The sequence below is a fragment of the Malurus melanocephalus genome, unplaced genomic scaffold, assembly GCF_030028575.1.
Source record: "Malurus melanocephalus ecotype Western Australia unplaced genomic scaffold, MMel_1.1 scaffold_27, whole genome shotgun sequence".
NCBI classification, from domain to species: domain Eukaryota; kingdom Metazoa; phylum Chordata; class Aves; order Passeriformes; family Maluridae; genus Malurus; species Malurus melanocephalus.
This window is the reverse complement of record NW_026623259.1, coordinates 384,996-405,055: the sequence shown is the minus strand read 5'-3', so window position 1 is coordinate 405,055 and position 20,060 is coordinate 384,996. Positions and strand designations below refer to the sequence as shown.

The 20,060-nt window shown below is 37.6% G+C and overlaps 1 protein-coding gene across 2 annotated transcripts in view; it reads right to left on the bottom strand.

The window, feature by feature from the left end:
* Positions 1–20,060, bottom strand: part of LOC130589225 (ankyrin repeat domain-containing protein 26-like) — a 49,758-nt gene that overhangs the window by 15,393 nt on the left and 14,305 nt on the right. The window contains exons 12-29 of one of the 2 annotated variants that reach the window (XM_057390470.1): positions 18,546–18,607; positions 17,321–17,429; positions 16,813–16,841; positions 16,646–16,712; positions 16,516–16,560; positions 14,299–14,384; positions 11,629–12,612; positions 10,587–10,795; positions 9,892–10,041; positions 8,907–8,940; positions 8,600–8,738; positions 7,943–8,156; positions 6,000–6,183; positions 5,460–5,606; positions 3,339–4,292; positions 2,281–2,433; positions 1,196–1,371; positions 901–994 (exon numbers count right to left, since the gene is read on the bottom strand). In XM_057390470.1, coding sequence (XP_057246453.1) covers positions 901–994; positions 1,196–1,371; positions 2,281–2,433; positions 3,339–4,292; positions 5,460–5,606; positions 6,000–6,183; positions 7,943–8,156; positions 8,600–8,738; positions 8,907–8,940; positions 9,892–10,041; positions 10,587–10,795; positions 11,629–12,612; positions 14,299–14,384; positions 16,516–16,560; positions 16,646–16,712; positions 16,813–16,841; positions 17,321–17,429; positions 18,546–18,607 — 3,836 coding nt within the window. The remainder of the gene's footprint in view (positions 1–900; positions 995–1,195; positions 1,372–2,280; positions 2,434–3,338; positions 4,293–5,459; positions 5,607–5,999; positions 6,184–7,942; positions 8,157–8,599; positions 8,739–8,906; positions 8,941–9,891; positions 10,042–10,586; positions 10,796–11,628; positions 12,613–14,298; positions 14,385–16,515; positions 16,561–16,645; positions 16,713–16,812; positions 16,842–17,320; positions 17,430–18,545; positions 18,608–20,060) is intronic. The other variant, XM_057390471.1, reaches the window with a different exon arrangement.

Here is a 20,060-nt window from a genome sequence, read left to right as displayed (position 1 = left end):
GAGAAGACCATGTGGAATATAAAGTATCTTCGATGAAAAGAGGCAGGGTAGCTTTTCTCATCCCCTCCCCCGTACACTTGAAAATCATACCCTATTAATCAAAGCAGAAGGATTTGTGACTGCCTTCCCACWTCTCTTGACAGTATCAGTATAGCCCAAAGTTCAACTATCACATGTARTGATTTTCAAAATATCTTCAGCTATAACTGACAGCTACAATCATAACAAGAACCCTAGTTCACTGGCTACAATACAAAAAACACCAAAAAATCACTTAATTCAGGTCACAGATATAAGCACCTTATCTGAGCTAAAATCAACCATTGTGTAGAAGCAGTGGGAAATTTCAAGGCTCACTCTGAGCCACCAGATACCACAGGCAGTCCTCTTCACTGTTTCATGAGAACAGACACACTGCAAGTAGCTTAAGGAAAAGCAATTCTGCCCAGCAAAAGCTCTGGGAAATATAATTTTTGTTTCAGTCTGATGATGTCAGACAGGTCTCCAGCACAAAGGACTTGTCATCAATATACCCTGTGGAATTTCCACAAGTTAACTTAATGAATACCTTAAATGAACCACATCATAGTCCCCAAAGAAGCATCTGATGTTATGAAAGGGTCTAAAGCACACAGTAGTGTATTGCTGGTATACTGCTGTCAAATCCTTACCTTTTAAGAGTGTTATGTTTGATTTGCTATAGCGCAGGAAAACTCCCAAAACCAGATGGCTGGAAAGTAGATCAGGCTGCTTTCTGAGCAGCCTCTATTCAGAAAAATGCAGGAACTGAGCTCCCCCTTGGCTCTCCAGGAAAACCTCACCTAAAAATTTCCCCACAGAAATAGGTCACTAGGCTCAGGAGTCACCTGAGGGTGAAAGAGAAATTTATGACCAGCTTACTGAGGCAGAAGCTTGCAGGTCTCTCTGTAGGGCTTCAATCCTATTGTTTTGTTGTTGGACTGTTGCTTCCAATCTGGTGTTTTCAATTTCAAGGCTTAAAAAGAAATATAGTTCTTACTATAAATATCTGCCAGAGCACCAACTCCAAAAGAACTGTGTGAAATAATCAAAACCAAGACATCCTTCAAAACTGCAGTATTTTGCTGTGATGCAACAAGGCTATCTCTCTATCTTGTGGCTTCCACCCAATCCCTGTAAGCGACAGACACCTCACCCCACTGTGTGGTTCTCTTACTGTTGCACGTGTTCTTCCAGTTGTTTTATAGTAGTGTTAGTCTCAGAAGATGCCAACAGGTGGTCCTGCAGTTTCTGGGCAGAAGCTGTTGCTTCTCTTTCCTTATCATCCAAGGCAGTCTTCATGTCACGAACACAATGCTCAGACTGAAGATACTTTTCTTCCACCTCCCGCAACTGTAAAATCACAGTAAGAATGCACAGTCATGAGGTGAGCCTTTTATACAGAGGAGTCAGCTGCTGCCCAAGGATTCACSTGCTGGATATCTGYGCAYACCCTCTGCCCAAAGAACTGTAATCACTGCAAATACCTTYAGAGCTTTGCTTCTACAAGTGAATGAACACAAGCTGTGTTACTTCCTCATCTTCTRCASTGGCGTCTCCYATCCCTCCCCAAATTTCCTATGCTCCAAATACCAACACTGCCCCTCAGACTCTTTTGGTGACTTAGAATGCTCTTTGTACTCATTTATTTGCTCCTCCATAAAAACATGAATTAAGAAGTTCATCCATCTGCAGTGACTYCACAAATCCGTCATAAGTATCAGATTTAAAATTATTTTTCTTTWAGAACTCCAAGGCCTCTATACCTCAGTTCCTGGAAAAACACAGTGAAMGGTGGTCCCTGACTCAGAAATAGCTTATACTTCCCTTGCAGGAAAACCATATAAGGACACCAAGTAACAGCAGGGACAAAAATGCAGAATAAATGACAAAAGCATTCAGACATGTTACCTGGTGACAGGGCATGGTGGGGGAGTGGGGGCAGTGGGAAAGCAGGACAGCAAAAAGATGTGCAAACACAGCAGTCCAGTACTTCTGCTGTTCTTCAGAAATCAGACAATCTGCTTCGCAAAACCAAAGGCAACAAGCCTCAGACACACCTTTGCAAATGAAAAAATTTGTCCAAGTAAGGGCATAATGTCTGCATGTCAAAGACATGGACACTGAGTTTATAAAACAAAGCAATTGATATCATTAAATCTATCCTGCTGAACTTTTTTCCCAGAGTTTTAGGACAACGTCCAATCCTACTTTTAAATAGGCACCCTAAGATTTATTCATATAACTACAGAAATTATGTACCTTGGTTTTAATCTTTTCCATTTCCTTCTGCAAACGCATCTTGTCYTCCTCCAGGTCACTGCGGTACCGTGTAGTAACTTCCAGTGAAGCTTCTGACATAGATTGCTTTTTAAGAGCATCAGCAAGCTCCTGCTGCAGCTGTCTGATCATGCCCTAATGAAATAATTGAATGAGCATAAATAAAGTTGTAAGAACATAAAAAATGCCTTTACTCTGACTTATTTGATTTTACAATTAGACCTGTCTTTGAATTGAACTCAAGTGAAATTGTCTGTCACCTGCAGGCATATGCACAATCATCTCACCATTTTTCTCAGCTGAGCACTCCCAAACTCTCAGCAGCTGTTCATTGAGGATTTCAATTTCCTAATACACAAAAAAGACCCAAGTACTGTTCTTCCTGAAACCATGCATAAGCACACAAGTGAATTTTTCTAACACAATCCAAAGAAATCTGTTGTAATGCAAGAACCATAGTCTGACTGCAGATCCTACTTTGTTGACCAAAGGCAGGACTTGGTATCACATCATTCTTTGTTCTATTTTTACATTTTACAAATATAATTAAATGAATACRTGCATCTAAAAGCTCTTTTAAAATATATTCTAAGTATATGCTGAATCACATCCTCTTACAGCTGTCTTAATGAGTATGTTTTAGAACAACAACTGCCTTTATACTGACATATTAGGTTATTAGGTTTATTAACATCTGGAGAGTTCATTCAGTTATATAGAGGTAGTATTTTCCAAGAGAACCCATTGTTTTGGTGTGAAGAACACACAGCAACTCTCAGATTAAAATGACTGACAGATGAAAAAAGTTATAGAGAAAAACCACCTTTCTTGATCAAAGCAGAGACTTGGATACCATTTTTCTGCTCTTTGCTCAGATCTGAGCAGCAACATCCCATTTACCAAAACCTTCCACAATTTCAAGACAAAAACAAATCATCACTATCTGGTCCCATGCATATAGTTACACCTGGTACACTTTAGAAACACAAAATAATTTCAAGARGTRGAAAACTTTAAATTGCTCTAAGTCCGTAYTTTACCTCTCTCTCTATTTTGTCAGTCTCATATTTGAAGACTTGCTCTCTTAAATCAATACACTTGGCATTTAATTCCTTGTTTCTTTCTTCCACTAGGTAAATCTGCTTTTCAGTATCAGCTCTGAGTTTGTTGAAAATWTCATTGAACCGATCCTGCACATCATTCACTACTTTTTCTTTGATGATCCCCTTATTCTGGAGATCTTCCAGTTGCTGACGGAGCAAAAGGTTTTCACTCTGGAGCTGGGCCAATCGCTCCTGCATGGATTCCTGCTTTATTGTAAGTTTGTTAACTTGATCTTTCTCAAGTTGTCGAGCATGATCGTATTCCTTTGCCTGACACTGGGTTTGACTTAATTCTTTTTGTGTCATTTCTAAATGCAATGTTTTTTCTCTGAGAGTTTGTTTCAACTGGTGAAGCTCATTTTCTARACTATTAGCTTTGCTTTCAGCTTTACTCAGCTGCTGAGACAAGCTCTTGTTGGCTTCTCGCACATCGGAGAGGTCATGATGGAGCTTGTCCTGCAAGCGAAGCCATTCATCRCGTTCTCTCTGAAATGTTCGTTCGACATCACTTTTTGATGACTGATGACGTTCAAGCTCTTGAACAGTAGAGTTCAAACGGGAACGAAATGATTCGATTTCTGTCTCCAGTCTGTCTTTGCTTTCTTTTGCCTGCTCAAGTTTGGAAGTTAGCATTGCGGATTCTGTCTTTAGTAAGTTCAATTGTCCATTGTACTGAAAAACTGTTTGTGTTAAGGTTTCCTCATTCAGTTTCAGTTCCTTTTTGAGATCTTCATTTTTTTCTTTCAAGGTCTCATTTTCCTCTAAATAYTTTCCTTCTTCCTCCTGGTGCCTAAGTCTCATTTGATCAAGTTCTAATCTTAGCATAGYAATCTCATCTTGCAGTAACTGATTTTTGTACAACAGATCCTTTTCTCTCTCAGTGTCGGATTCCTGAATGACAAGGAACATAAGCAAATATGCAGTTAGGAAATAAACCTAYAAAACCACTTCAGCATTAAATCACATTTTAACATTTCTAACAATGCAACCTGACTTCAAAGATGAGAGTGAAGTTTCAAGTAAGAGATAAGTTACTCTATGAACCAGCGCACATGTRAAATGCATGCACAGAATCAAAGTGTAATGTATCCATAAATAAACATGTCAAACATGCAATGTCTTTTTTCCTTAAACCAGCAACTAAATAATTATTTAAAATATCTCCGATATAARGGTTTTAAAATGACAGTGCTTTCTTGTGTGTGCATATAAAATATTTCCTTTTAGGTTAATTTAGCTGTGTTACCAATCTGATAAAATTTCAGTCTACCAAGGGCAAAAAGGGTATTTTCCTTTTTATATGCATTTTGGCACTTTTTTTAGCATTACTGAAAGTTAGCTATACAGCTGAATCATTCCTGGAATGCAAGAGTCCTGTACAGTGCCTGTTCATGATACAAATTTTTTCCATGTAAACATATTCACCCTACATTTATTGGGCAGCACAGCCAAGAACAAATTCGTCCCAGAATTTCACATTCTCAGTAATTTCATTAAATTTTTCAACATTATTTTTTTAAATACTGTGTTTATGACTGGTTATTCTCCTTCCATTATTCTAACTAGTACCATTGCTGATCTTCCTCCATAAAACTTTAATATGCGRAGGTGGAAAAGAACATCAAATTTAGTTACTTGAAGAATGAAAAGAGAATACGTAATTTAAAAAAMCCCAGGTAATGGGAACACAGAGTGAGTGTCAAACAACTTCCTTCCTGGTCAGTCTGGATATAGGTAGCTAGGTGTTACACTGCTAGAAACCTTAAAAAGTGATGATAAAATGTTGAGGAAAAGAAAAACACGACAGTTTCAAAAATGCCGTAAGTAGTGTTTTCTTTYACTGTTCTACTTTACATACAGTTCAAGTACATACAGCACTGATACTGCTTTCCAGAACTTTTAAAGATATGAGAAAACAGAAGAGGTGTTAGCACAGTAAAACAACACTGGAAAACTGTAAATAATCCATCAAAAAGTAGAAAAAAAATATAAAAACTTCATTATGACTTCAGAACAAACATGGTGAAATTTAATTAATTAGAAAAAAATTGTGCTTACATCTGAACTTTTTCCTATAGTCCTTCTTGTCTCTTCTTCTAGTTCCTTTTGTCTCCAAAGATGGTTGTTCAAAATGCCTTCTTGCAGGGCTCTGGCACTYTTTTCCTGAGAGAGCTGTCTCTGTGTTTCATCACGCTCATCTTCGACCTACAATAGTACAAATAAACTACTTGCACCTTCAGAAAAATCAGAGCTAGCAATATCTTCCCACTTTCCCTTTTATTCTTGTAAGTATTTTTGCTTTCCTCTCTTATGATAATCCATCTATAAATTTTGATTTTCTTCTGAAAAACTAAGAAGAAATACTGAATGCTTTGTAGTAACTTAGAAAAACTTGAAGTCAGGCTTTGCCAGAAACGAAAAAAAAAAGGAACAGACTACTTGAAAACCAACTGTTCGCAAAATCTGGCAGTAGTTATCCAATGCCCGTTCCACCTTCCATGATCAAAGTACCTCCTCTTTAGACATACTGAAATACAATGCCAAGTAAAAAGAAGTAGAAAATAAGAAGACAAGTGTTTAAGTCATTGTAAAATATACCTGTTTGAAGAGCTTTCTCAGTGTTACTAACTCCATTTCTAAATTCCTTGATTGTAACTCAAGTTGCTGTTTCTCCTCCATCTCTTTACAATATTGCTCTTCTTTCCTTCTGAGTTTTTCTCTTGTTTTCTCATAYAGCGTTTCTACTCTGAGCCTCTTTTCTTCTTCTTGTTTCAAAGTAAATCTGGGATTTAACAGAACAGTTGAGTTCAGATATTCCACATCATGAACTTGCAGAATTAACTCAAACCCTACAAAYGTTATGTATTTTCAGATTTTATATTTTTACTTCAATTTTTAACTTTTTTAAGAATTTTAACTTCATTCCATTATCTATGGTATCAGTTTTACAAGATATAGAAATAAACCACTGAGTCTTTTATCACTTGTAAGTTTATATAGGTAAACATACAGTAGTACACACATTTCTGTTACTTTTAAAGAAGTCATCTTGGATATTACAGACACTTCAATCAAAAGGAGTTTGTCATCAATCAAAGCAAAATTAATTTCCAACTGTGATTAATATACATTTTCTTAACATGATGTGCATTGCCTGCATATAACGGATTCAGTAATGCTGATGAAGTAGTACATCACATATCTCTCTGGCAGACCTACCAATTTTTTAGCAAGCCTTTTGTCTTAAGCAACAGTCTTAAACAACTGATGACACAGGCAAAGCAAAAAGTTTCTGTTTACTTAGGAATGATGCTCATTTTCAAAAATATATTTAGAAATGCAGAGCGTTTAAGTTTAATGTGATTAAAAATAGCTTTAAGCCTCTAATGACCTGTATCTGGAACAAAGAAAAGCAATTTGATTTTGAAGATCATCTAAGAGAAACCCTTAAGGAATATCAACTTCTTTACCAACTGAAACAAGCAGCAATAAGCACCAACACAGTAAGAAAAGGTCCATGGTATGTCTACAGTACCCCAAAAAAAAGCAGTTTTGTGTTTCACAATTATTTTGAGTATTTTCTTCACACATCCTTGCACCAGTCAACAACTAAAAAGAACAGTATTCTTAAGGATAAGGACAGAGCTGGCAATTGAAAATCTGCTTCAAAAATTCTGCAAAAACAAGTATCAGCAGCCATTAATAAATTGTTCAAAAGACTGATAGTAATATTTGTATTTCAATCGTTTATATTGCCAGGAAAAAAGCTTTACATAAAACTTTTAAGGTAATTTCACAAAAAGCAAAGCTTCTATAAATGTAGGCTAACATTGCTTTCAGAATTTATTAAGAATGAAAATATTAATTATACTGGTTCACGTTCATCTTGCTGTCTGGCAAGACCACCAAGGTCTTCTCAGCAAGCTCCCTGGCTGGGCCATYCCCAGGACATCACAAGGGGATTTTCCTTCCCAAGAGCTAGGCTTTGCATTTGTTCTTGCTGGATTTCCTATGGTGGGCAATACCTACCCCTGTTAGAAGTGATGTAAACAGTAGTCAAAATCCTCATGTCACTGAAGGCTCACTAAGGATTACAGAGAATGGGGCAATCCTGAATTTAACTATTCAAATAARCAAACACTTTTTGCTTCTCTAAACACTTCTGAGCTGCACTCTGTGGAGTTACCTGAATTCCCAATATTATACAACAACAGAAACTTGAAAGACAAAAACATACACATCTCATATAAATCCCCTCTTGTACATCTCATTCTTCCATACAAGCTCTCTTGTTCTCTTCTCTTGCTACAAAAAAAACAGTGAAAACAACATCCAGATGACTTTAGATGGTGCTAATATCCAGGTGGGGCTTTTTTCACCTGACATTATGTCCTCCTTTATAGCATGACTTGCCCATGGGATTCAAAATACACAAGTGCAAAATGCAAAAGAAGCTTCTCATCCATCACATGTATCATCAGCACCTTCTGACACAGTAACACTGMCAAGAGAACAGATTATCAGAACACAAGGTAACATACTTAAGGCTTTGGATATCACTTTTCCATTCCACTTCTTGATGAGCCAATAGGGATTTCAAATCTTGAGTCTCTTCTGCTATTAATTTTGATTCCTCTYTTTCACTTTGCAATTTTTTTACTTCTCTCCAGACTGCTGCATACCGATTTTTTTCATGCTCTATTATTTGTTCATATTTAAGAAGTATGTTTTGAATTTTCAGTAAAATAGCAGAACCTATTTTGAGATAGAAAAGACAAAGCTGCACATATGCACAAATACTTTCTAATGTGTAAATTATTTGATTTGGTGTAGGTGGTAATGTTTTGATAGTGGGAAGACTGCAAGTAGTAAGAATTCTTTAGTATTGGGAGTGAGAAGAGGCCAGAAGATGCCAGACAGAGACAACGGACCCACTGCAGAGCACAGCTAAGTCTCTCTACCATGTTGGTAGCACCTCAGAAAAATATATTTAGAAGTCAAAACCACCACAGAGGCAAAGGAAAGGAAACAAATGTGAGAAACAGCTCTGTATACAGCCAGGTCAGTGAAAAATAGGGCAGTGGGGAGGTGTTATCTTAAATATAAATAAACTCAGAAACCTAGGAGTACATACAAAGAAACCCTGTTTTAAAAGAGAAGCTTGCAACATCTGAGGAAAAAGTGACTTTAGAACATACCTGTATGATCCACAGTAAGCTGTTCTAAGAGCAACATAGCCTCCCTGTAGGTGGATGAGGATGGTTCGACATCCTCTGAAGTTGAGTCAGATGAGTGAGTTAAATCAAAGTCATCAGTAACATCCATTTTCATGCTGACCTACAAACAATACAGTATTTTCTAGCACAAGTTGTATAGTATTCAACTATGTAATATTACAAATGCATGAAYGACTCATTCTCTCATTCACAGTCCACATCTGATAGATCCCACCTAAGCAATTATAAGCTGATAAAACTATTTATCAAGAAACTAATTTTACAGTACCTTGTTCTTTTCACTCCCTGTTTTTGCTGCAGGTCTGGAAAACAGAAATATATTTCAGTTCTGGAATATTTATCTTGTATTATGAACAGTATCTAAAGTTGTTCCGAAAACCCAGTTTCAGAAGGGAATTGAAGTAAAATTTAATATAAGAACTTTTTTAGATGTAGGTGAATACTGGAGAAAAATTATCCATCATCATTATTGGAAGATTTTTTTTTCACAAGGTATGAAACAAATASTTGAAATAACTGTTCACTCAAAGCTATAGGAATCATACAGCTACAGACATGGAGATACACAGATACATAGTCAYGTGCATTCCCTGTTTATTACTAGAGGTTTAGCTCTCTTCAGTATTGAGAGTCTTTCTCTTACAGGTCAAAGAACCATAAGTTTGGATTCTCTAGTGTGCCTAGGCTGACTTGGATGGAGTTAAGTTTTCTTCAGAACAACCCTTACAATGGTGTGTGTTAGATTTCTGACCAAAACAGTGTTGAAAACACACCAGTGTTTTAGCTATTGCTGAACAGTCCTTGAACTCTGTCAACAACTTCTGTTTCTCATTTTGCCCCCTATACAGTTAAGTTTGATGCAGGCAAGAAATCAGGAAGACATACAATCAAAGAAATAAAAACAAARAGAAAACACCAAATCCGAAGATGCYTGTGATTAAATAGCAACTTAGTTCTGGTGTAAGTTTCTCCCTCTCCTTTTTTAAAAATATAAAATATATGTTTACATATACACTGACCTTCAGGTAATTTTTCAGCACTTGTGCACATTGTCCTTATAATGAATTTGGCAAGGATGYTCAAAGCATGTTAAGCAAAAAAGTATTTTGGAACGCAAAAGGCATAAGATCTTATTGTCACATGAAGCAATAAAAACCACTGTGCACATCAGGTTTACAAAAAGTTACCTTCAACTTTAGGTCAATTTTTATCATTAAGTAAGTTTTACTTATCACATTCCTTAAATTCTGTACCTTCTTTCCTCTTGAGATGTTTCACTGGAAGTGCTATGATCCAGTACTTGAAAATGATTCCCACTGGAAGAGCTCATCTGCTGATTAGCCTTCTGCTTTGAAGCCTGTCCTTTATTTTTCTTTGCAACTTTGGGATTTAGGGCAAATTCACTATATTAAACAGAAAGAGAAGAAAATCACCGATTGAGTAACTTYACAGAAAATATTTCTTTGAAACTGACATACTTAAGATGATGTCCAGAAAACGATCTCTGATAAAACCCTGACAACTCCACAGATTTTGGAGTATTTAAATGCACTTAAAAAACCTTGCCCTAGGAATTAAGGGGGAATGTGGAACCTGAACTAGATTCAGGCAGTATCTTATATCCACATTASAGGAAGTATTAGGAGCAGAGATTCTTTTGATGGACAGACAGAAAACCACTCCTGCTTAGGAGTACATAAAAATATCAATGCCTCCTTCAAACTTTGGAGATTCATTTGGTRTATCTTTTCCCTCTTCCTAAAAAAMCATGTTTTTCTTAAATGTTTGTGAAGCAGTGGACTACTCAGTATGGCTTTCAGCACTAAGGAAACTGCTTCAACTAGTACAATATTAGACAACCTAAAAGATACTCAAGTAATACTATAAATAAGAATTAGAGATAGTATCTTTAATTTACACTTTCATTGGCATTTTAATAATTTCTGACCTCTCCTCAGGTGAAAAATTCTTGTTGACTTTTTCTTCTGTAGTGTTTTCATCCTCCGTTTTCAAACTGTCATTTTTCTGCAGAGTAAGCTTTTCTTTCATTTGCTCATTAGTAATGCTGCCCGGTGGTGTATTTAATTTGTCAGCATTTTCCTGTTTTGTCATTGTCTGCATTTTGAAACATCTTTCTTTGCTTTTTTCCTTCTCAACCTACAAAAAGAAAGTTAAGTTTCATGTATTAATCAGCATTTCCATAAAAGAGAAACACAATATCCAAGATTGASTAATTCAGGATTTACCTCTGAAAARGTGTAAAATGAAAAAAAAAAAMCCAGACAAGTATTTTCACAAAGATTACACTACAAAAGTGTATTGTCCTTGAAAGTACATTGAATTCACTCATGATTCTATGATGTAACAGCAATAYAATCCTTAGAAAGAAAACAACAGCATATTATAAAGCATGAACAACAAAAATGCTAAAGCATTGCTGATGAATTTGAGTTAGGACTGCACAATGTTAGTTGTGAAAACAGAAATTAAAAAAAAAAATCAAGTGGAAGTGTGCTTGGTTACTGATTCCTCCATGGAGAGTGGGTAGGGCGGCAGGGAAGAAGATTCCAAGCCCACCAGCAGAAACAGTTTCACTCACAGCAAACAGTGAAGGACAATGAAGACACACCATGCAGAAATCACCRCAAATGAAAAGTTCAGTCAAGACCCTGTTCAGAAGCTATTTTCATTCTTTGTTTTAGAATCAGAACTAATTTAATTGYGTGCACTTCTTTTTATGTCAATGAAGTGACAACTTACACCGGAACTGAATGCCACACACTGTTAAACTGGAACCACAGTGCATTCTGTGATTTCTGAAAAAGGGGGAAAAGGACAACTCTCCACTGCTGTCTTTATCTRCAAGTATTGCATTTTTATTAAAACAACCAATTTGCACAAAGCATCTTCATTTAATGATTAATAGCTGAAGTGAACAGGACCATTGATACGGAGAAAGACTAAAGAATAAGGAGTAGCAGGTGAACTACCTCTTTTTGCAGCTGCACCTTCTCTTTCTCCAAAGCCAGGAATACTGTTTGCAGCATTCCTACCTTACTCTTAAATCTCTCCATATCTCGTTCTAGTTCTTCATCAAGACTCCTCTCAGGCATGCCACACGATTCCTGAGCAGTAGYGAAAAGACTTTCAGTTTCTGTTTCTCCTATATTATTGTTGGTAAGGCAGTCCCTGGGAATATCATCATTAAATCCAGAACCTTTTTTAGGTTTCCTTTCTGTTACAGAAYGTGCATTTTCATCACTTGTACAAACTGGTGTTATTTTAGGAAGAATATTAGAARTGTCACCCAAAATACTTGATTTTAAGCTATGTCTCAGGGAATAAGCAGGACCTTCCTCTGCATTTTTACCATTTCCATTATCATTCTCTTCTGTTTCCATGGTAGACATTTTCTTTTTCTCTCCTTTTGCTAGAGAAACCTTTTCATTTTTTATAYAGTTAATGCCAGCCTCTTCATCTGTATTCGAGGTATCTTCTACATTTGTCTTTAAGATATTTTGATCAGGAAGAACACAAAGACTTGGAAATACAATTTCCATTTTGGGTACTTTTCCACCTAGTTTAATATCTCCAAATTCACCTTTGCTTTCTAACTTATTACTTGATTCTGTCACAGGAGATGAAATATTGTGACAACTTTTCAATTCTTCGCCAAAGCCATCTTCTGGTATTTCTTCCACAAGGGAAACAGTTTTCCCAGCTTCATCTTCACCAAACAACTGCTTCARCTCTGCTGTAATGTTTTTAAAATTTGTTTTCAATTCCCTTTTCTCATTTTCAACCCACATTCTTTCATATCTTTCTTCCCAAGGTTTTAGACTTAACTCCTTGTGAGCACTGTGTGATTCCTCATTTTCTGTTAGGSTTTCCTGATGTGCAATTTCTGCTTTGTCAGTCTCATTTTCATGTGCTGTTTTTTCTATCAAGCTGGTACTTTCTAAAATGTATTTATCCTTAAGTAAACAGGTACAGACGAGAAGATTATCAAGAAAAAGGAAGCACAGTTAATCTGGGTAATTTCTGTTGCAAACTCAGCCTATCATATAACATAAATAACAGCATCAAGATATTTTGAAAGCAAAAAATAATACAAATCAAGGGATTCTAAATAAAAGGCTCATTGAATCACCTTTTTCTTAAAAAYAAAGAAATTACTAACTACTAGGACTTACTAGACACAACAGTTTTTCTAGGATTGGAATTATCTAGACATTAGGGTTGCTTTTACCTATAAGCCTGCCTGCTTTCTCTAACTGGTGATCTTTGTTAGGAAGGAATTTATTTTTTCATGTTTTATCGCTTTAATACAATTTTTCCTTGAAACTGCCAATGTTTTCTCACCCTTCTTCATCCACTCTTTTCTACTCTCTGCAATTTTACAATCCCCAGCCAGCTAAGCTAACACACTKTTAATGAACATGACAAACTTTTTACTCTGCACCACATAGAGAACCGGGCCTATTTCTTCACTCAAGATGCAAAAATGTTAAATTCCATTCCAAGCACCGAAGAAAAGCATTTATTAGGGCAAYCTCTCCATTCCTTCCCTCATCCCAAAATTCAGGAAACCACACTTGTGTGAAAACCATACCATGCCTCACTCAACCCCACCCAGTCTCCTCATGTCCCTGAACCCCATGCCCTGCTCCTCAACAGCTCTGAGTGTTTCAATCATGTGTCACACCTCTCCCAAAATGTCCCTTCCACGTATGCTTCCTTCCATACAGAACCTGCAGCCTTACTCCCAATGCTCTGAGACCATCCARCTCCTCTCTCTCCCTCCTTGTTAKCCAGGCCCTTCTCTCTCKGAAAAAATTCCTGCTTTCAGAACAKGGAGGGAGCACCTCAGCCAGCTACCATCTGCCTAAGACTCTCCATTCCCAAGTTCACTGCCCAACCACTACCATCCTCCAGTAGGCCTAAGCTCATGCTCTGCCTGTTAACATTAAGCATGTTCCTCTTTCATGGTACCGGGGTGTAGGGCAGAAGTAATTTSTTCCACTGTCCCTGGAGGTGCTACAGAAGACTGCAGACCCCTCTATCCAGCCCTCTCCCATTGCAGCCCCAACACAAACAGGATGCCTCCCTTATTCCTCTGTAGAACAGCCTCTGAAAAAAACCCTTTTCCAACGCTTACTAACACGGCCAAACAAGAACGTATTTTGCAGGGGCAGGGAAAGCACTGAGAGKGTCACAAAATTTAACCTTTTTTTGYTTCTTATTCTCTTACAAAGTGGAAAACCAGGCATACTTAATCAAACAAATCAGCATATTATAGACAAATTTCCTGCTTTACTTGAATGTGCATTTTGCATAGGGAAAAATAAGAATTTGATTGAACTATTTCCCAGCACCGAGTAAAAGGAAAAACACTGAAAATTTAAGCAAACCAGCTGGAAACAAGTTAGTGTAACAGCAAGTATCCAACATAAGGTGTTTTCCCCACCATAAGAAGACTGCATCCTATTTTATTTCAGGCTGTAATGCAACCCTTATCAATAGGAGTCTCCAGAATTATTCATTGACTGGTAAGTTTTCTTTACTTTATATGTRTGTAATATATATAATTCTTTGCTTTATGGTGTATAATACAATTGACTGATTCAGACTCTTAATTCAAAATATTTGAGGTTACATACCCACACTCCATAGTTTTCAACGGCATCCTTAACATCTTCTTTTTCAGCTGATGACATGTGAAAAGAAGATCCTGAGCACTCCTCACCTACAGGGAGAAAACACATGTTTTGATAACCAGCATGATCTAATGCTGGTTATTTACATAATGCTGGTTATCTTATTTACATTTAGAGTGCATCTTGAAGCACGTTTATGAGAAAAATCTGAACACAAAATAATGCATCCCCTCTAATTAGTGAGCTCTTAGAGAAAAAAAATACCATAAAAGAGACTTMAGATGCATCTGTGTACACTGGTTTCTTCCAGGGCATCTGAAGGAAATTTCCTGAAAWTCACTATAAATGGTAACAAATAAACTAATCCTGTTTCTTAGAAGTATGTTATTTCAATCTCTCTCTTTGAAACGCTGGATGCCAGACAGTAACTACTTACACGGCTCCAGCAACTGCCATTTCCCTATGAGCAATGCACAAAAATAATGAAAAAAAAATAACAGCTTTGAAACCTTTTAAGACCCCAGCTTTACTCTATGCATGAAACAAATCTTTCTCTAGMCATGAATCTGGACTGAATATTTCAAACTGCTGCCTCAGCTGTTGCAGCAGACATGGATGGGACCTGACAGACTTGTTTAATGTTGAGAAATAATCCATGATCTGAACATTTCGCTCATACTGTTGAAAACTGGATTCCACTCTTCCCTCCCTCAGAATTTCTATATAATATGGGGTCACAAGCTTCTCAGACACAGTCATTCTGTCTGGCAGCCTACCCTGAATCTCTGTTACACCAGAGAACTGGACTCCAGATAATCCCAGACACAATCTAGAAGCAGCAGCTCCCTGTCACTGCTCYTGAGGAAGGCACATGGCACACTTTCAGGTGACAAATACTCAGAAAGAAACAAGTCTTAGCAACTCAAGTGTAGAATTTAAAAACAAGAGATGCAGGCTTTTCATCTTCATCACTCTGCACCTCCTGTCTTGCTCCATAATGCCATGAATTCTACACAATAGCTTTTCTTACACAAAGTTTCACTGCTAAAGAGGGACACAATATCCTTCCTACAAGAAAAGTGAGCTAGACGGAGAAAAATAGATATCAACATAAAAATACAAAAGGACATAGTATTAATGAGTCACAGGGCCAACCTCACTTCTCAGCATTTTCTGCTTTAGGTGAGTACTTCTGCAAGCCTTCATTTCTTGAGGAGTTCTTAACATTTGATACAAACTCAGAGCTACAACTTTATGTCTCAGCTGGGAGCCTGAGCTCCTCAGTCAGTCATACAGATCTACACAGGTCAGCCCTAACCCCAAGTTACAGTGTRAAGCAACAACCTTGTCCTTCCACCTCACTGCTGGGTAAAATTTCTGGGTTTTTTTGTAGATTTGATTGTTGGGTATTTCAGCACAAGGCATTTCACAGCACACAACAGTCATCAGTGGGTTGACAGCACTTATTTCACAGGATTGTTGTGATGTTCTCTTGATAACTCTGATGCATTTCAGGTAGTCTGATAAATACTAATAACAGCAATAATTAGGGATTATCTAAGGATAGTGTTTGATAAGGAACACAGGCATTTTCCCATTTTCCTTGATTTTCAACRTCACAAAGGAGCTTTAGACTTTACTCATGCTAACAGACATCCCAATACCAAGCTGTTTGCTGGTGCAGATGAAGGCTCCAACCAACAACAAAAACAGATACATGTGGTTGAGGAATATTTATAGGCAACACCACAGAAATTACTCTGGAGAGTGTCCTAAGTTATCACTACCAAGACTGCTGTAATCAAAAGCAACCCAAACTCCTTTTTAGTCCTGCTCATCCATGAAGTTTTGAACAGCAGCTATGTTGAGTATGAAGTMTTCAAATAAGATTTTATGATCTTTGGAGACCATAAGAGGTATTTCACATAGTGTTTAATCCATCTTACAATTTCTGTATAATCAGCACAGAACGAGGGAAAAGGCAACAATGTTCTTCCATGTTCAGGACTGCCTGAAAAGGGGAAATGACAACACGTATGCTGGAGGAAGCCTACATCATGGAAAGGTAGACTACAGGAAGGAGCAAACATGTACATATTTCAGTACTCCTTCTGCTTCCAGAACACCTTGCTAGAACCATTAATTTAAAATTAGGAAAAGATTTGCAATTACAATGTGTCTGTCCATGAAAGAATATTACAAAGAGASTGTTAAGAATACCTTCAATGTCCTCCACATATTCTAAATCAAATTCCTGCAATAGATCTGTAAAACATAAAAAAGATGCCTTATTAAATACTCCTCAAATAATTATGAAGCTAAACMCAGAACCACATGAGGCAAATATTACCTGATTTCTGCTGCCTGTTTTTAGGAGAAGTTTCGTTCATTTGCAAAGCAGATAAGGGAGTCTTCAGCTATGAAAGACAATTGGATGATAAAACAACAAATTCAAAGGAACTACAAACTATTTAATGAGCAGAATAAGTAGTCAGTCTGACACGAACAAATACATACCTGTGAATTGTTTGGTTTCTCCAAAAAGCCTGAAAGTGAAAAATGTTTTGTGAAATGTTAATTTTTAATTGTGGGTACCTTTTGCTCAATTCAACATCAGTAGTTTCTACAACTAAGTATTAATCACAAGCATTCTTTCATCAAGAGCACAATACTGAATGTTCCATTTACCATCAWGAACCATTTGTCTTTGTATACAAGAACAGAACAATGCATACATCCCACCATGCACCTTGGATTAAAAAATTATTATCACWGAACTAGGACAATTTAGGTGAAGCAATAAGGTCATGTTTGTTAACAGAACAGGATTAAAATACTTAGCCCTTTTGAGGAGCTGAATCCTGCTTTCTAAAAGGATTATTTCAAAAGCAAAAGCTGGTCTGCTGTAATGAATGATCATAAAACAGTATTATGACTATGATTATTCTACAAGTGCTTAATGTTGAGGAGCATTACTTTAGTCTATAAATGCTTACAGACAAACATTAGCCCACCAGGAAGTTACCATTGTCACTTTCCCCTGAAACAATCTGGGAGCATGCTCCAGGTCTCTCTGCAGCTGGGAGCAGCACACCAGATATTTTTCTCGGACCTTCAGAATCCGTCTGTGTAACCTAAAACACATGAATGAGAATTGGTACAAATGCATTTTCAAATAATTTCWACTCAAAAAGCCCCTGCTAAACCAATTCATGTAGCATGGCATCACATATATTAGAGAGACAAAAACGCCTTTTAAGGCCCTTGGAAAGAATGCATCAAGACACAGTATATTGGAAAATCATAGCAGTAGTGKTTTTTTTCAGATCTTGGGCAAAAACTTCAAGCCACTACTCTGCCACACTGACACACTGGACAATCACAAATGAGAATTAACACGGTAACTCAAAATACAGGTTGTGAACCAACAGCTACAGGTCTGCAGTGGTCCAATATATGTACTGAACTTACATATCTGACAGTCAAGTTGGTATTGACATTCCCTATTGACATTCCCATATATCCTGCAGCGGTGAATGAACACAGTGCTGCTCCCAATTGAAAGAGCCATTTGGGTTGAACAAAGATTAGCAAGGCAGAGCTTACAACTACCTTAAAACTAACAACATTTAAACCTTGTATTTTTAAGAACAGGATGGGAAGAGGTTGTTTTTTCTCACAAGAAGAACCAGAGGGACYTAGCTACAGACCTTGCTCATTGCCACAGACAGAAAGACCTGAAAAGGCAAACAAGGCCAGCACGTGTAGTGTCTCTGTTGAACATGACTTTAAGGAAGGTCAGAGTCACCTACAAAAGCTAAAGAGGATCTGTTCAGAAGCAGCTGGCCATCTAGGTTGTGGACCTYAAAGGCAGTGGCTGACCAGGTCATCAGACTAGAGCTGACTGGTGAAAAAGCAATAATCCTGCCAGCCTCTGTGAAAAGGTCACAATATTTTTAGCAGCAAGGAACTTCACTGTTTCAATACTATAGTAGAAACCAAACTCAAAGACCAATTGCTAAGAYCCAAGCCATTAGCTTGACCTAACTTCACCCAATTCTAACTCAGCAGCTGGCCTAAAGCAGAAGTATTTCAAGGCCGTCCAGCTACGACTATATGGCAAATGCAGGAAAAGAGGAAATAAGCCTTATCAACAGTAGGGTCCAAATCAAAAGCAAGCTCTCATTTTAATTCTGGATATTACTCCTACCCCCTGCAATGGAAACCCTTGTGTCCTTCACAAGAAGTACCTCGGAATCCCAGGGAGATTCAGCATCTTCCTCTTGCTCTGCTCCCATTATTGGAAGGACACCTACAAATAAGGTAAGAAGTGAGTATTTCTGCTTTTTCTCATCAGTCAAGTCCTGCATCTTTGGATGTTCTATTGCTGAAGACAAATGAAGAAGCAAGTTTTRTTCAAGGGTTTCTTCCCAACCAGACACTTTATGTTATCTCCTTTACACTTTCAGCTTCTTTTGCTTCTTTTCCATCAGAGGATGGCTATATACAACAGCTGACAAAGCTACAGGCAATATCCAACAATGTTTGAGTAATATTCAGGAATATACTCCAATATCCTGCAGTTCCATTGTATACAAAGTTAAGGCCACCTCTCTCCAGCCTACAGCTCCAAAATTTGGCATTTACCATCACTTTCCACTGAGTGTACCATAGAAACACTATCCAAAACCTCCTCACACTAACATCACTAAAGCCATCAAGAAACAATAATCCTTTTGTTGTGCTAYAAGGAAAGCTCTTCCTTGACAAAGTTGTTAGCCAGCCCCTTCCCAGAAGCTAGACACCTAGCATTACCATTTAAAARCAGAGGCTCACACCTCAAACACTTACCCCCAACATACAAACACCATTTCTGTCTCAGGGGGTTAAAATTCAAACCTCTTCTCTAGCAAATGATTTTAAGGCTCAGTCTCAGGGGGGTCCTAGCTAGACTATACTACTGTATTTCTATTTTAAGCTATTCCATTAGGAAAAACTGATTTAGGATTCAATTGTCTGGATGCATACACGCAAAGAAGGGAGAAGGAGCTGGACACCAGTGAGGGCACCCACCCCAAAAAAGGCAATTGCTGGTTCCAACCTGAATTCCAACTACTTACACTACGCCAAATGTACACTTACAGTAAAACATATATAGACAGAARAGCAGATACAGGCACAATGCTAGAATACAGCAGGTTCTGCCAGGAAGTCCCCTGTGTAGCAYCTGATCAGCAGCTACACATGCTCCAGTAACATCTATAGCAACAGGGTACTGTCTGGAGACCGACAATGGAAATGGTGCCTTCTCTTCCTACTGTCAGACCTCAGGTAAGTACCAAAGTGCTCAACTCTGACATGCTGGTAATGTTTTCAAGCACACACGTGGTGCTGGAGAGAAGGTCTCTCCTTCTACATTTTAAAACTGGACAATATGAGGCACTGAAACAGCTTTCTCTCAGCTTGACTCAAATCCTTCCCTGGTTTCAGCCAAGAGCAATCACAGCTTTTCCATGTGACAGTACTGGTCATAAAAGGGAATGCTATTGCCTCTCAAGACACTCTAGTCCTCCTTCTCTTTTTCATCTATGCATTATGTTCAGATCAGTCCAGGAAGAACATCGCAAATCAAGAATGGCACTTGCTTCATATCGCATTGCTTGGTATACAATGCTACAATTACAGTCTTTCAGAAGTGAATGAAAAGCAACAAAATCTGCATTCCTCCTCTGCCAGTGCCTACAAGGACTCACAGACAAGAGAAA